A 16,631-nucleotide genomic window follows, 5' to 3' on the forward strand; every position below is an offset into this window, starting at 1 on the left:
AATTCCGCCTCGTATTGGTCGGGCGTTTCATTTGAACGCAACACGACCGGGATCGGGAAAATACGCCCAAGCGATTTTCCCTGAGCCCTCCATGATTGAAAGACGCCATAATAATTATGTGCGTCTACAAGAGCGCGCTCTAGGAGCGACGCTCTTGGCCCGTTTAAACGAGGCCATTTAGATGGAGGGGGCATCTTTGGAATGCCACCCGTCACATAGCCACGTTCTAAACGACTGGCTTGTGACACCGACTGAGCACGTTCACGTGTCGTCGGCGGAGCTTTAGGCTCCGAATCCTCTATGTCAGAACCATTATGGATTATGGCCTGAGCATAAGGCGTTGTGGTAATACCCAACGGAGAAGCGGCTGCGCCTTTATGGGCAGCGCTCTCATTAATGGTCGCTGCGCTATCCAGCGCAGACAACGAGACAGCAGTCGTGAATGTTGCTGTCTCCATGTTGTGAGCCATGAGAGTAGTTTGGATGGGCAATAATGCGCCATCATCATTCCTCATGAGCTCGTTGTCCGCATCACCATTATGAGGTGACGGCAACGGTGTCGACTCATTGTAGTCGACAATGAGCGACGGATCAACATCCTCACTGTTAAAGAAGGATGGATCCTTTAGCCCCGTTAACGCGACAGCAGCAGTAGCTGTCGCCGTTTCGACTAAGGCATTGGACGCGGCCGGCGAGTTAACGCGGTGCGTGCGCTTAGTGCGAGGTTGAGTGGGCGTCTTCGCAGAAGAACCACCAACGTGGCCCCTTTTAGGTGGCATCTTTGGCGCCGTGTATGGAAACACAGGTCGCTAGAGTGATTAAGTGAACTAGCGGCGCATAAACTGCTCGCAGTTCCTCTCTCCTCTTTGACGAATTTTAAATGTAAATTCGTTCTTTAAGGGGGGGATGGTGTAACGGGCTAAATTTGCCCTGATGTTACAGAGTCCCCGTTAAGTTGGTCAATTACTAAATAATAGTAATTAGACCCAGCACTCGGGTGTGGTGCACATTTGTGACCAACCCTTGTGTATGTGATGCACATGGGGGCATTCATTTTAGATGGGATGACGCCTAGCGTCATCCGTGATGACGGCTAGCGTCATCCGTTACGCAAGATATCTGGAAAGATATGCTCGCAATACAGATTAAGTGTTAGCTATACAGATGACATTTTAATTGGTAAAAATGGGTATTTATGTTTCATTCTCTTAATATAAATCAATCTGAACACAACTTCCTACTTGGTAAGTGCGCGGAATAAATAGATATAATGGTCTATACCTATTTATGGATAAAAATTCTGAACATTACTATATAAAGTAATATCCTCCAAATTATATCTACCTTTTAGATTAATTAACAACCTTTAAGTGTTAATTTCATGTAACGATACACCCCGTTACATCATTCCTCCCTTAAACGACAATTACTCTGACTGTCATTGAAAGGAGTGGTCACAATGTGACTACTTAATTTTAAAATGATGTTGATTGGTCAGAACCATCATTTAAAATTCCATCGCATGGAGAATAAACCTCATGCGGGGTGTCGATAGTGCTGCGCCTTCGGCTGCGGTTCGTGCAGCCGCGGGTGACGCACTGTTATCTCTTGCGGCAGACGGAACGTCTGCCGTAGTATCCTCCACTCGCACAACACTAGATGTTGCGAGTGCACGTGGTAATTCACCACGTAAATACGACCCCTCTTTAGAGGTCGACTACGAATGCGAATCGGAGGAAATGGCCGACTCGGGGAGAATAGAACAGTCGCCTGATAGACGTCAGGCGGCTGACTATGAGCCTTCGAATGAGAGGGCTCATTCTGATAGACGAGTTAATAGTCTATTTGGATTCGACGATGAGGATGATCCCTCATCGTCCGTTCCGTCTCCCGTACGGTCACCTGCGCGTGTTTCTGTGCAAGGTGATGACGATGGCGTAAGCCATCGTAATAAAAGTTCTTGTGGTACCCCTGCTTCAGTGGGTACCACTCAGGGAAGTGAAGATATTAAAAGGTCTCTATCGTTCCAGAAAAGAAGCCGTGGCTTTTGCCAGAAAGGCTAATCAATAGCTTGTCTGAAGGAACTACTCCTCACAATAAATATCCTTCATTTATTGCTACAAAGCTACATGGCCTTGATCCCAGCACGAAGAACTTTCGCGCTGAGGAGATTTTTATCTCGATGCTTTTTTAAGCATCGATGCTTTAGTGGCAACACTAAGCGAGATAAAGTCTCGCTTATGCAAGCCTGGAGCGCGTTCATTCGCAATATCAAAGTCATTGGACGCGAAGCCTGTCTTTAAAAACTTAACGCAAATCGCGTTAAGTTTGAGAAACGAACTCCAACCGGTGCAAAGTATAAATTGCATCGGTTGACACGTGAGGCTGGGCTTCCATGCCTCACGTGGGGTGATCCCGGTCCGTGTTGTGTTGACAACTCGAAGAGGGATAAAGGGGACGGTTATTCCCTTTCTTCGCCCTAAGTAAGGGCTCGCATCTCTATCAAGATGCGCGATGCGATTGACGTTTTGCAATCGATTTTCATGCTCCAGAGGTGCGTGTTTTCCGATGGATCTCGTCATACTGACGGACGAGGCCCTCAACGTCAGCAATCAGCTGGGAACGAGGCTCCCAGCTGTCATGTGAAGGTGGATAACCACTCCAGTGAACAAGACAACTCGTTCGCTGCCCCTTCACACCACGGTGGCTCTGTATACGTTTCACAAGGAAACGTTGACCACCGTGGGAATCCACCAATGGTTGTGGTGGAGGAGGGAAAATTAGATCCGAACCGTATGTCGGATCTAATGTCGAGGATCGAGAAAATCGATCACTTCCTCCATGATTTGGAGGAGGGACTTGAACACGAGCGCGGCAAGCGTCGCTCGTTGGAGCAGACGGTGCAGGCTCATCATATCGAGCGGTTGAAAGACCGTTCGAAGAGTGCGTACTCCATGTTGGAGTACGAGCGGAAGTACCATGCTGTTCGCGATGAGCTGTCGTTAGCTCATCGTAGTTTCGAGGGTATTCGGAACCGGCATGAGAAACTTCAGGTTCAACATGAGAACCTGGTTCGCGATCACAAGAATCTTTTGGGGATTCTTGAAAAGGGTGGTCAAATCCGTCCTCGGAAGAAGCCGCGTACTGATGGTACATTGCGCACCAGGTGTCTACTAGCATCACTTTCAACAATCCAGTCGTCCACATTCACGGCATTCTCGTAAGCCGCGAGTGCCCAGCGTGTCTTTTCACCTTCAGCGCTCTTATTTTTTCGTCATGCATTTTCTCGCCAAGTGGTCTTGTTTGCTCGCTAATTGAATTAACAATTTCCTTAGGTCCGACTTCACTAGTTTTTCGTCATCTCCCCAAGCTCCTGTGCCCAAGCCACCAGTTCTTGCGCGTATGCAAGTAATCAGTACGCCTGGGATCGTATCTACTCGTTAGCGCGAACTTTAAATGCGGCGCAGTGTACTTGACAACACTTTCAAGTACAAGCTTTTCGCTCGTTTAGCTTGCGTGCATCAATGCTATTTAGTACAGGAACTGCTATGCCCACGAACGTGAGCTGTCCTTCTTTGAACCATACGATGCACATCTTGGTGCTGAGAGATATTGACCTTAAACGCGAGCCAAATTTGGTTTAGCAAGAAAGCAAAGCTTTGGGTTTGCATCCACTAGCCTTCTCTATGCGCTTAGTAGTATCTTAGCGGCGTCCCTTTCAGCATTGCTTAAGCTTGTTCGCCTTGACCACTCACTTCTCTAGTATCCGCATGCAAGTTTCGCCGATTTTATGGCTTCCAGGAACAACAATGTCCATTGGCGAAGTCCAGTTCCAAGTCCATTGTCACTAAATTTCCAATCATAAACTTAGAGTCGCGAGCATTTGGTACACGTTACCAATTCAGATAAACAAGGGGCTGTTGCCCTGCTCGAGCCTGATATTCGGCGTATGCTTGTGCTTGTTCCTGATATGCCGCATCGGCGCCATCGCTTTTGACCGGAAGTGCTGATCCAGCGCGTAGCTGCGCCTCTCCACGCGCAATCCGTGCTTGTGCTTCGCCACGCTGATAAAAACTTCCTTGTTCAAATTGTCCTTGAGCTGATATATCATCGATCTGGAAGGAATGCATGGGCAAAGCGTGTTATGTCACGTGGTTAAAAATGGACGCGCTCTGACCACACTCCCATGCAGCACGCGTAACTGGTGGAGCCACTCGGGAAAGGAGTGGAGCGGATGAGGAGGAGTTAGTGACCAACAAGGAGCGGGTGTTAGCCGCTTTGAAAAGGTTGCCTTAATGTATTGATATGGCTGAAAGGACAAGCGTGAGCGCCTCGGAAACATATGATGTATTTCCTCCGCATACGTCTCGTCGGCAGAGGCGTCAGACCCGTCGCATGGGCTCATAACCTGTTGGAGTTTATATCCGCGAACAAATTTGACTAAAGGGGAATTCTGAAGAGTAAAAAGAATGTATTGATTGACCAAAACTTCAGCTACGATCTTAACACGCTAAGTCTCAGGTTGATGTTTCGTGACAGAAAGTGTCGACTGGATTTTCGCGACAACTCCTAAGAGTCTGTATGACACATGATGCACCCCAAACATTTTCAACACAAGCTCCTCCAGAAAGCTTCCACGCAACGCGTGAGGGGTTTTTCACTTAAGTGAACTTGAAAAGAAAGCGGGAAAATGTATAAGTTCGGCCGTAGGGGGGCTCCGTAGGTGCAATGTTGTACGCTCTACAATGAGGCTAGCAACATGCGTCTATCGACGAGTTCATAGAACATGTTCATGACGTGGCCCGAGAAAGTTAATCTTGCTTCACCGGCAAGGGTCTTTACACGCAGAGGTGTTGAGAAAATTAGGGTGCACAAGAGTTAGAGCTGTTAAGATAGCAGCATTTACATGCTGCTAGCGGGCCGGCGCATGTGCGTCGACCAGAAAGCTTGAAATTGAATTATCTAAGCCCAAGACAGTCGAAGGCGACTCCTTGCTTCGATAAGTCGTCGAATTAGACAAGGCTACTGAAGCTCGCCACATCGATGAAGATGCGACACAAGTGAAATTTTTGGTATTTATCAGTTTGATAGAGGTGCCAAATCTTGGGCCTTAGGCTCAAGCTTCACGACCCATATGTGTTTAGTCGTATGAGGTTTTTAAGAAAACCTTTGAGCCGCAACGTCCCGAATTCAGAGCTCGATCTGAGCTTATGAATTTGAAACAAGCGCAAGCGTGACCTTCACGCTTATTCTCAGCACACACGATACATTTTGAAAGTTATCTGATTAATGAGCAAACACAGGTTGCTGTGGTCTTGCTGACGGTCATATCAAGATCCACCTGTTACGACTCGAATTAGAGACGCTAGGAGAAACACTGAGCTAATCGACCGATCTTTCGCTTAAAACAGCAGAAAACGCGGGTCCGACGCTGTTGCGAAATCGCAACGGCGAGGTTAATCGAAATAAAACGGTCGGGGTCAGTAGGTGTGGAGCGCCCTACTAATCCATCAACGTCAAAAGAATTTGCAGGTCTTTTGACGAAAGTTACTCCTCACACACAAAACATTATGTGTAACTGCCTTAGGTGATGACGTTACCTCATCACCTTGAAAATTATAGTGGTAACTTAATTGCCACTAAAGTCCCTAGTCAATATGGGGTGTCGAACAAATTCATGACGCCAATCGCTAGAAGATCGCAGGCTCAAATCCCTTAAGCGTGATATACCTCTACCGAGGATGAAACTGCGACTAGCAGTAGCCGCATCTGTGCAGTAAATAAATTATGCTCAATACGCAATAAAGGCTCAACAGTACGATGATAATTTCATCCTACTAAATTGCATGACAAATCTGATGTCATCCTTGTATAACCATGGCTCAGAAAGTACGATCCATGCATAAACTGTCAGTATCAAGCCGTGATGACGCCTGCCTTTCGTTTATAAAAAGGTCATCTGATGAACGTCTTGGAGCGTCCACAAGCGTGTGGATTGCTTACGAGAAAGTGCGATGAACTCACTTGTGGTTCGGTCGTTTTCTCGACTGCACAAGATCTCAGTGTGACAACGCGACTTGCTATTGAATAACATCCTGGCGACTGTGCACAAGAAGAGGCAGCGTCGAAGGTCCAGCATTGTGATGTGGACAAAGTCGTCGACAGATGTGCATAGCGTCGGAGTTCAACCACTCGAATAAGTTGAGTGGTACGAACAAGGATGCTTGTTTCGAAAACAACCCCCCAAACGTTTTTGAAATGCCTGCCTATAAGAGACAATGCGAAAGTCCTCGATCGACTGGAGAGGCGATTGTAGATGACCTCGTTGTGGTGGGGGGGGGGTTGTGCAACCACAGATCGAGGCTGCAAATTCTGAGGGAATAAGTCCCCAGAAATCTGTTGTTAAAGGTTCCCAGGTATCGTTGGAAACAAGTTCCAAAGAGAAAACTGAGACAATTAATGTCTTAGTAAAAACGGGTCACTTGATCTGATAGCGTCTCAGAGGTTAACTTCGGAACTAAATCAATTGCCTACACTAGAAACCGAACGGTTCTTGCGTGATCAACCTAGTGACATAATCAAGCAGATCTGAGTACTTACATGTTCGCGGCCAATATTCGGCCGGCAAAAATATTATAAGGGAGAAAACAGATTCTAAGTAGTTCATCAGTGGACGGAAATGTCTTTGATGAGAAGAATCGTTTTGAATGCCTTACGTCTTAATCTTGGAGTCGTTCCAGAAAAATCCTTCGTATAAGAAAATAATCGAATTTAGGTCGTATTCCCTGAAATTGTACCATGCGAGTTGCCTAACGATGAAAGCAGTCGACACGAGATCGACCTGATACAAGGTTCGAAATACTGTGTCATGAGTTAGTAACCATACAAGTATTAGCAGTCAACAAGTTATTTGCCGATCACTTAGCAGCAGGTCAGTAAGAAAGTCAACTCCTTCACATATCGCTTCAACCTTCTGTGTGCAAAGAGCAACAAGAGGATGGCAAATAGCGCATGCATTCAATCGGTTGAATGCTGCAACGGTACAAGGTCAAATGCCGAAACCATGAAAAGACGTAATCATTGATAGTATGTCAAAGCGTACCATATTTTCTTCCATGGATTTGTTGGACGGTGTCTATCAGATCCTATGCGTAAACAGGGTTTTCTAATAACAGCAGTAAGTACTCCAAGCGGAATGCTATGGGAATGGCTAGTTATATCACAGGGGCTAAGGAATGCCCCTGCTACATTCACCAGATGTGTAACCAATCTATTAAGTTCGGTGCGGGATTTGCACCGAGTTATTACGATGACATCTTCGTTCATAGCCCAGTCATGAACGGAAAGTCGGACGTTTAAGCACATCGGAAAGGTTCTTACACTAATGCGTGAGTATAAGTTGTATACAAACCTTAAGAAGTGTATATTCTATGCAATGCTATGCCACTTCTTGGGTGCATCGTGGGTGGGTAGAGACGGTATACGCCGTGGTCCTGTAGTGACCAAGGCAATTACCGACTGGCCTAAGCCAGTCAATGTAAAGGGACTTCGAAAGTTCCTTGGCTTATCGACGTACTTGTATAAGTACTCACGCAACTACCGTAATGACCGTTCATATTTCTTGTTTGTAAATAAAATGTAAACTGGTCATGGAATGGTTGTCAGCGTGCTTACGTAGGCACTAAGCAAAGCTTGATATAGTCGTCAATTTTGGCGATTGCAGACCAAGCCAAAAATTTTATCTGGTCTGTGGCGACAGTGATTTTGCAATCGGCTGTGCGTTAATGCAGTTCGATACAGACGGCGCAAAGCGTTTCGTCAGCTATCACTCGCGTCAGCTTCAATCATCCGAATAAATTTACCCGGTGCATGACAAGAAACTCCGTGCCATGAAATGTCCACTAACTATGTTTAGGGTCAATCCCTTCGGAGATAGACCATCCATTGTTTATACGGACCATGCATCTTTACGCACAGCATTAAACAGTCACACCTCTTGCAAAGAATGGCGAGATGGTTATTTTCTTCGCGGAGAATAAACTCTCCGGGGATACGAACTAAGAGGACTTGTTGTCGTCACTGATGCGCTTCCGCGCCGGCCTGACTTTGAATCGGCTGCGCAAATCAACAGTGAGGATAAGCCCACTGTTGCACAACAAATGTTCCGTCTTCAACATTACTTGACGACGTAAGAGGAGCGTATCAAAAAAAAGTCTCTTATAGGTTTGTTTAATTACCTCAATAAGCCCATCATAGCAATTCCTTGAGGAATTTTTAATATTGTATCGATCTTATTAGATCGATACACGACACGCAAAGGTTTACTGTATTATACAGCCATTGCTTGCGACACACGTGTCGCAAGCTCAAGTCGTGATCCCCATCCATTTTGATTTTCTTTCGCGCATTTTGTATGAGTACCACGATGCACCAATAGTGGTCATCGTGGACATTAGAAGACCTAACTTACAGTAAGTCCCGACTTCTACTGGCCACGCCAGTATGAAATTGTGCGCAGATACATACGTGCTTGAGAGGTTTGACATCAGGTGTACTCTAGTTCTTCATCCCGTACTCCACTACAGCCTCTGCCTGTCCTGGGAGTGTGTATCAATGACTTGTCTTCGGGTTCCTGAAAACCTTGAAACGGATAATGGTAATTTCGTGAGCGTATACTGACTCAGCAAAATGGTTAATCTTGTTGCAGTACCGAGTCAATCACAGCTAAAGGCTGTGATCGTGTCTTGATCGACACGATATTTCGACTCCATCGGTCACCCCGTGAACTGATTTTGGATAGAAATCCCCGATTCACGTTTAGTTTTGGCAATCCGTGTTCCGTTCACTTGGAACAAGATTAAAGTTGTCAACATCAGACCATCCGAAAACAGACTGCAAGACAGAACACGCAAATCGTGTACTCGAAAAGATACTTTGAGGTTACGTGTACTACATTTTTGAGGTGTTCATGGCTAAATTTAATTGCCATCAACAATTCGGTGCATGCAATAAAAAAGCATACACCGCTTTTAGCAAATGGCTTACGCCGTCCACATATACCCACCATGTTTGAGAGTGAATCTTATTCAAGGGGGGAGGGGCTCGCTCGAGGAAAGATTAGCTGGCTCGTGCTCATCACGCAACAGTCAATGCAATAAAAACCAATGTTAATTCAATCAACTTTAAAGGAGGCAAATTCAGTATTAGCGATAAGGCTATTGCTGGCTTTGGAAACAACGATGCTGATATGCTCAGCAACGAAAAGAAGAGTATTAGTGAGACATAAATGCTCTCACTAAAAAAAGAATGATATCTTCGCAGTGCACGCCGGGCCGACTGAAAACAAAAAAACAAAATTCTGTCAGCTAGAGAGTGCTGGCTCTAGAAGCAGCGGTTTTGCACAAAAACAAAACCCAGTCAGCTGGAGAGTTCCTGCTGGTTCATTTCGTGGAGGATTTCATCGCTGATACGGTAGACTGACATAAACGGAACTCTGCCAAAAATGGAAGAGCACACGTTCTTTAAATTTTAAAGCTTATAGGGGCTATCAGTCTTTCGCGGATGCCTTGGACCGTTCGAGTTTGACTCGAAACAGGAAGAAGCCTCGTACTGATGGCACGGGCGGCGATGCCCAACGTAAAGCGTAGGATGCGTACGCATCCTACGAGGCAGCTCGATCGTGTACGCATTGCCTTGGCGGTGAAGTAAACACGAACCGGGCCGATGAACTTGGGCAGTAATTTATTACTGCCCACATTCGTCACTACATGTTTTTTTGGGTTATTCTAGACAGTAGGACTTGATCACAAACCGTGAGCCTGTAGCGTGCATCAACTACTGTCCGTCTCTCGGACCGGTCATGGAAAGAATTTGGTTTGTCCCTAGGCTTGCTCGTTCTGAACGAATGCGTCCAAAGCTTAAAACAAAGGACCTCCAACCTTTGCACGCTTGCAAGTTACCATCGATGCCGGAGAAATGCATCGATAAAGATTTCAATTTGTCCTCACCAGGCTTGTGAAGCCTGGATGAGTCGAAAACTATAAAAGAAATAATAAATATAAATTCCAATAATACGAAATAATAAAGAAGTAAAATATACACGAATTGCTGCGGACACACCTCATTTTTGCTTCGGCCTCTAAAATGAAACTTTGTTTTCAGACGCAAATTGCCCATATTTAGCCCTTTTTATACAAACACAGATTACACCTAATTAACCCTTTTTATACAACACCGTCTACTACACGAAAGTCACTTCCAAGGGACATTAATGGAGTCATTGTCGCCTAATGCGTCCTCTTTTTAATCGCGTGCCCACGAGATTGAAAATGTCGAGTTGTTGGTGCTTTGCCATCTGGTGCTATGCTTTACCGCGCGATATGCAGAGAGTCGTGGAATGAGCGAGAGCGAGTATTATTGTTTCGTGTTTTTTACACGGCTCGAATGCTCTATCACTAGAGCCCCGAGTGGATTTGCTCGTAATTATGCCATTTTCGGAAAACGAACTTCTCGGCGGCCATGTGCAGTATCCATTTCAGGCTCCCGATGTGGAAATTTGCTATGGCGTCATCTACCTCCCCGTAACGGGCTAAAGTTGCCCTAATGTTACACAGTCCCCGTTAAGTACACTTGGTGTACTTAAGGATGATCAATTGCTAAATAATAGTAATTAGACCCAGGACTCGGGTGTGGTTCACATTTGTGACCAACCCTTATGTATGTGATGCACATGGGTGCATTCACATTAGGAAGGATAACGCCTAGCGTCATCCGTTACGCGAGGTATCTAGAAAGATATGCTCGCAATACATATTAAGTGTTATCTATAGAAATGACATTTTGATTGACAGAAATAGGTATTTATATTTAATACGATTAAATATAAATCAGTCTGAAAACTACTTCCTACTATGTAAGTGCGCACGAGGAGCCGGATTACCGCTCCCGTGACGACACTCAACCAAAGTACTTGGTGCGTTCGGTGAGGTCGCTAACGTGCTCACCGCAACTACCTCACTGCACGCAAGAGAAGCTGGTTAAACCGCTTCCTCGCTGTGCTAGGGTGTGTGTCTAAGTAGAGCGTGGCCACTTTACGACGTGCCTGTTTACATCCTCTTTGACCCCTAAGCATGTTTGATATTAAACAAATTATAAGCCCAAGCTCGAGGAAGAAAGACGAAATCGACATGGCACAGGCACCGCCGACAACTAGTCACGATAGGGCTGCGTCGGAGCCTGCTGTGGCCGTCTCGCCTCACGCTCACGAAAGAAGCGCGGACACCAATGTGCTAGAGAGGGTTTTCACGATGCTAAGCGGCAGAACGAGCACATGAAGAAGATGGAACTATCCCAGGCGAGGATTGACGAAGTCGAGCGCTTGCGAGGTCCTGTTGACAGCGGCATATTCAGCTCAATGCTCGGTGCTGATCTCGCGAGGAAATTACATCGAGACACTCTCGACTTGTCGGGTTTGCGAAACCATCAAGCGCCGCGCCCTGCGATGGAAAGGTATCCACTCCACTGTTTTCTTTCCTTGTGTAACCATCTTGACAAGGTGTAGATTGCAATTTTTTGCAGCCATCTCAATCGCATTCATTCCCACGAACGGTGGCGCGGTGTGCGAATGTGCGCAACGTCCCTTGACGTAATTAAAGTGCACGACTATGAGATGGAGAGCGACACCAAATTCTTGACTCGAGAATTGACTCAAGAACAAGGTCAGGAACCTGAACCCGTGGCCATTGATGAATTCCGGAAGACAGTAACTCTGGCGTACCCGATCGTCATAACCTACACACTGGAATACCTACCTGGTCTCGTGTGTATTGTATTGGTGGGCCATCTGGAGTCTCCTGACACAAAACTATTTGTGGCCGCCGCGACGCTCTCGACAATGTATACAAACGTGTCAGCCCTTTGCGTAGGCTTTGGACTTACATCCGCGCTCGATACCTTGTGCTCTCAAGCGTACTGAGCTGGAAAGATTAACAAGCTGGGACTCTATTTGCAGTCTGCAATCCTCGTCGTAGGCGCGAGCCTCATACCCATGTTTCTCATTAATTGTCATGCCGAGAAGGTCTTGACATTATGTGGACAAGATACTTAAGTGGCTAAATTGGCCGGTGAATTTTCCAGAGTGACGGTCTTTGGGGTCCCATTTTTATAATTTATAAAATGTTGCGGAAATTATTGCAAGCTCAAAATGTAGTGCGACCCATGGTGCTCTTTGCCTTAATCGGAACGTTTGTGAATGTCGTTGGAGGCTACGTGCTAACGTACTATACATCCCTCGGATTTCACGGTGCAGCACTCTCGAGGACGCTTGGATACGTGGTGTTGCCCCTGTGTCTCGTGCCCTACTTTTTTGTTAGTGGCAATCACACGAAATGGTGGCGTGGATGGCAAATACAGCAAGCATGGGCCCTCATCCCTTTGTTCCTGCGCCTCGCAGGTCCATCGTTTCTCATGATGGCCATGGAATGGTCGGCGTACGAGATATTGGTGGTAATGGCAGGCAACTTACCAGACGGTGTCGTGGCTGTAAGTGCTCATGCAGTCTCATGAATATCGCGTCTTCGATCTACATGGTGTTTATGGGTGTCGCCATTGCCAGTACTATTCGCGTAGGCAATTGCCTTGGAGCAAACCATCCAAAGAAAGCGCGAGTCATTGTCCGTACAACCCTCACAACAGTCTTTGGCTTGGCGTGTTTCTTTGCTGGAATGGTGTTTCTATTTCGACGACAAATTCCAGCGATCGTGATCAATGACCCCGTTGCGATTCTACGTGCGTCTGCTGCCCTTCTTGTGATGATTCCGTACGAGATTGTTGATTCGTTAAATTGCGTGACGCAAGGCATTTTTAAAGGAGCTGGGTGGCAGGCAAAGGCTGCCAAGATTAATGTACTGGCGTTCTACGTCATTGGACTTCCCGTTGGCGCGTTGTTGGCGTTTTATTTTGAGTTGGGGATTGAGGGACTCTGGATTGGCTTTGGCACAGGAATCACCATTGCATTTACAATTTGTAGCACAAATTGTTGTAGTCAAAATTAAAAAGGTTATTATTTTGCACCTCTTTATTTATTTCCTCTCATAGGAATTAATATTTATTATTCCTCTTATAGGAAATGATACTTATGTTACGGGACACCCCATTACATCACCCCTCTCCCCTAATCAACAGTCACCATAGTGATTGATGTAGTGTGACAGAAAAGATTATTAAGTCTTTTCCTGTAATTAGCATTATTGGTATTAATCAAAATACCGATTTCATTTGCATTATAATTTTAATTAAAATACCGATTTCATTGCATTATGATTTTTAATTAAAAATACTGGTTTTATATGCATTATGATTTCAATCAAAATACCGATTTTATTTGCATTTTAATTTTGATCAAAACACTGATTTTATTTATATTCTTGATTTTGACCAGAATCAAGATGGCGACAAACAAGTCTGTGCGCGTGGTCCGCGAGGCCGCTAAGCTGGCAGCTGCACATATCCGTGTAGCTGTCAGTAAGGCAAATGTTTCAGTAAACGCTAATGCGTCTACTGCGGGGGATATGTCACATCTTACTTCCATTGGAGGTGACTGATTATGTCATCTGTTGATGACATTGCAGATGAGGGGAAAAGTCACCTCCTACACCGATTGTAGGTGACTGGTCCTAGTCACCTGCATCGCTCGATTTAGTGGCGACTGAGAAGGCCACTGGATCATTCGGGGCCGAGTCCGTTAAATCAAAGAGGTAATGACGAGGTTGTTTAACTCGTCGGATCTCTTTGGTGGGGAGTCATCATCAGATGGCTCCGAGGGCGATGACCACTCTGGTGACGTTAGTATGCGTCATAAGGAACTACCTGGTCGCGAAGGTAAGATGGCTGCTGGTGGTGCTAGTTTGCATCACCAGAAAGGGAGTGAATCTAGAGATCGCTCCCAGGGTCAAGTTAACGTTAACGTTAACATGAGCCAACAGGAAAAGGGCCGCGTACGTTGCGGTTCGCTCCTAGAAAGAGGCCTTGGTTACCCTCTACGAGAAACCTCATTCGTTGGTCTGGTATGACCAACGATCAATATCATATTCCGTTATTCGACTCATCCACGCTTCACAAGCCTGGTGAGGATGCAGTGGAATTCTTCATCGATGCCTTTTGCCGGCATCGATGGTACGCTTGCAAACGGGCAAAGGACGTCAAACCTTTCTTCTAAGCTTGGACAGTCTTTGTACAGAATGTACAAAACATAGGCCGTAAGGTCTTGCTTGACAAGCTAAACGCTTTCCGTGAACGGTTCGAGAAACGGACCGTAGTCGGTGCTCGCTATAAGTTGCACCGCTTGTCTAGAGATGCAAGGATTTCTTGCCTCTCGTTCAGGGTCTCATGCCCATGCTGTTTTAAGGGTGCAGGTCATGCCCCTACGGAAGCATATTCCCTCAAAGATCCCCCATTGGAGGACTCTCATATGCGTCAAGGAAATGAGAACTGCCAATTCTTTTACGAGCGCGGGAAGCGCTCGTTCTCCGATGGTCCTTCTGCCGAGGAGGATAGGTCTCGTCGTACTGCAAGACTGATACGTTCAACATCAGTCGGGAACGAGGCTCCCAACTATCATGCGAGGGTGGATACCCTCGCCAACGAACGAGATGACTCGTTTGAACCCCCTGTTGCCACCCAATATGAGACTGATCCTTTACCTTTACCCATACGATTTTCTGTAGGTTTAGAAGTTACAGGCACATCTGAAAAATTCTGATCCAAAAACATCATTTTTTATAATTACTCTTCGAGCAGCTTCTATTTGTTTTGAAATTAGACGTCCCGATTCCAAAACTTTAATGCATATTTACCATAAATTTGGAATTAAAATTTGATTGAATTTTAGCCTCACTGTAGTTCAAGAAACTTTCAACAAGAAAGCGCTTCTCACCACCTGAATCCATCAATGAATGTGTAGGTAGAGGAAAGATCGGGTTCGCCTCAGTTGACGAGCCCGATTCAACATCGCGATTTGGATCACACCCTTAATTGTTTTAGGGAGAATCTTGATCACGAGCGATCCCGTCGTCGCGAGTTAGCGATGACGGTCGATAAATTTTTTTTGACCAGTTGAAAAGATGTGCGCAGATTGCGACTGATAGGTCATTAATTTTAGATCAAAGTATGTTTGCTCTTCTATTTTTGTCAGAGTTTTTCCGTTTCTGTCGGTCCACCCAACAGCGGTGGAATCCTGTGCGAAACGGACCACTGCTTCTCTTTCCAACCGGAAATCACCTGCTGACTCGGTTTATTTTTGTTTCCAGTGCGACCGGCTCGCACTGCGGAGCTATCATCTCTTCATTTTTGAGAGTATTATCATTGTCATTAATAGTATTGTTCTCGATGCTAAGTCTTTCAGCATCGTTGTCTACTTCAATGTTAGTTCACTCAACATTGATATCCTTCGCATTGACCATAGGGCTAATGCGTGACGAGCAAGAGCTAAAAGGTTCTTTACTCGAGCGAGTTCCTCCCCCCTATATAAGAGGTTCTCTCAAACAGGGTAGGTATTTGTGGGTGGCGTAAGACATTCACGAAGAATGGTGTATGCTTTGAAGAAGCATGCACTGAATTGTTGATGGCAAATTCTACCATCGGCAAGAACTCGCTCCAACTTCAAAAAGAGTGAACGGATCCGCGAAGTATCTCTTCGAAAATACGGTTTACACGCTCCGTCTGACTTCAGGATGATTAGAAGTTGACATTTTTAACTGTTGTCCAAGTGATTTGAGCACTGTTTGCCAAAATTTTGCCGTGAATCTAGGGTCTCGATCTGAGACCAGTTCACGGGATAACCCATGGAGTCGAAATATCGTGTCAATAAAAACACGAGCACAGCCTTTGGCTGTTGTCGAATCCGGGACGGCAGCAAGATGTACCATCTTGCTCAAACGGTCAACAAAAACAAGAATAGCATTATTCTTGTGGGCGTCTTCGGGGAATCCGAAGACGAAGTCCATAAATACGGACTGCCAACACTCTGCCTGAATTGACAGAGGTTGTAATGGAGCATGGGATGAAGCGCTGGGCTTTACCCATTGACAAACTTCGCAAGCACGTATGTACTTGCGGACGAACTCATACTGGCGTGGCCAGTAAAAGTCGCGACTTATCGTAAGATAAGTCTTCTCACGTCCACGATGACCACTTTCCATTCATGGCTCTGCTATGAACGAAGACGTCATCAATATAGCTCGGTGCGAAATCCCGAAGCGATCTCAACAGATTGTTTACACATCTATTAAATGTCGCAGGGCCTGTGACGTGACTAGCCACTCCCATTGCATACCGCTTGGGGTGCTTACTGCTGTGCACGGAATATCCTGTTTACGTATAAGGATCTGATAAAATCCATCCATCAGATCCATTGACGAATCTTTGACATACCATCAATAATTACGTCTTTTCGTGGCATCGGCGTATGGGCCGGTACAGTTGATTTTATTAAAATGCATGCACTATCCGCCATCCTCCTGTTGCTTTACGCACCAAAAGATCGGAGAGCTATGTGGAGAAGTTGGATTCCTCACATGGCCCGCTTCTAAGCGTTCGGCAAAGAATTTGTCGATTGCTATTACTTGGTAACGAGG

At 45.8% G+C, this 16,631-nt stretch overlaps 3 protein-coding genes across 3 annotated transcripts; all 3 read left to right on the forward strand.

Moving 5' to 3' along the window:
* Nucleotides 1–11,668: 11,668 nt before the first annotated feature.
* Nucleotides 11,669–11,974, forward strand: CCR75_003576 (uncharacterized protein; the record flags this gene model as incomplete). Its single annotated transcript, XM_067961670.1, has 1 exon — nucleotides 11,669–11,974. One exon carries the CDS (start codon nucleotides 11,669–11,671, stop codon nucleotides 11,972–11,974), a length of 306 nt encoding a protein of 101 aa, XP_067818259.1.
* Nucleotides 11,975–12,174: 200 nt separating this feature from the next.
* Nucleotides 12,175–12,564, forward strand: CCR75_003577 (uncharacterized protein; the record flags this gene model as incomplete). The annotated part of the gene is made up of 1 exon (XM_067961671.1): nucleotides 12,175–12,564. One exon carries the CDS (start codon nucleotides 12,175–12,177, stop codon nucleotides 12,562–12,564), a length of 390 nt encoding a protein of 129 aa, XP_067817954.1.
* Nucleotides 12,565–12,584: 20 nt separating this feature from the next.
* Nucleotides 12,585–12,901, forward strand: CCR75_003578 (uncharacterized protein; the record flags this gene model as incomplete). Its single annotated transcript, XM_067961672.1, has 2 exons — nucleotides 12,585–12,817; nucleotides 12,868–12,901. 2 exons carry the CDS (start codon nucleotides 12,585–12,587, stop codon nucleotides 12,899–12,901), a joined length of 267 nt encoding a protein of 88 aa, XP_067817882.1.
* Between the last annotated feature and the right edge of the window lie 3,730 nt (nucleotides 12,902–16,631).

The sequence above is a fragment of the Bremia lactucae genome, linkage group LG6 (genome assembly GCF_004359215.1).
Source record: "Bremia lactucae strain SF5 linkage group LG6, whole genome shotgun sequence".
NCBI lineage: Eukaryota > Oomycota > Peronosporomycetes > Peronosporales > Peronosporaceae > Bremia > Bremia lactucae.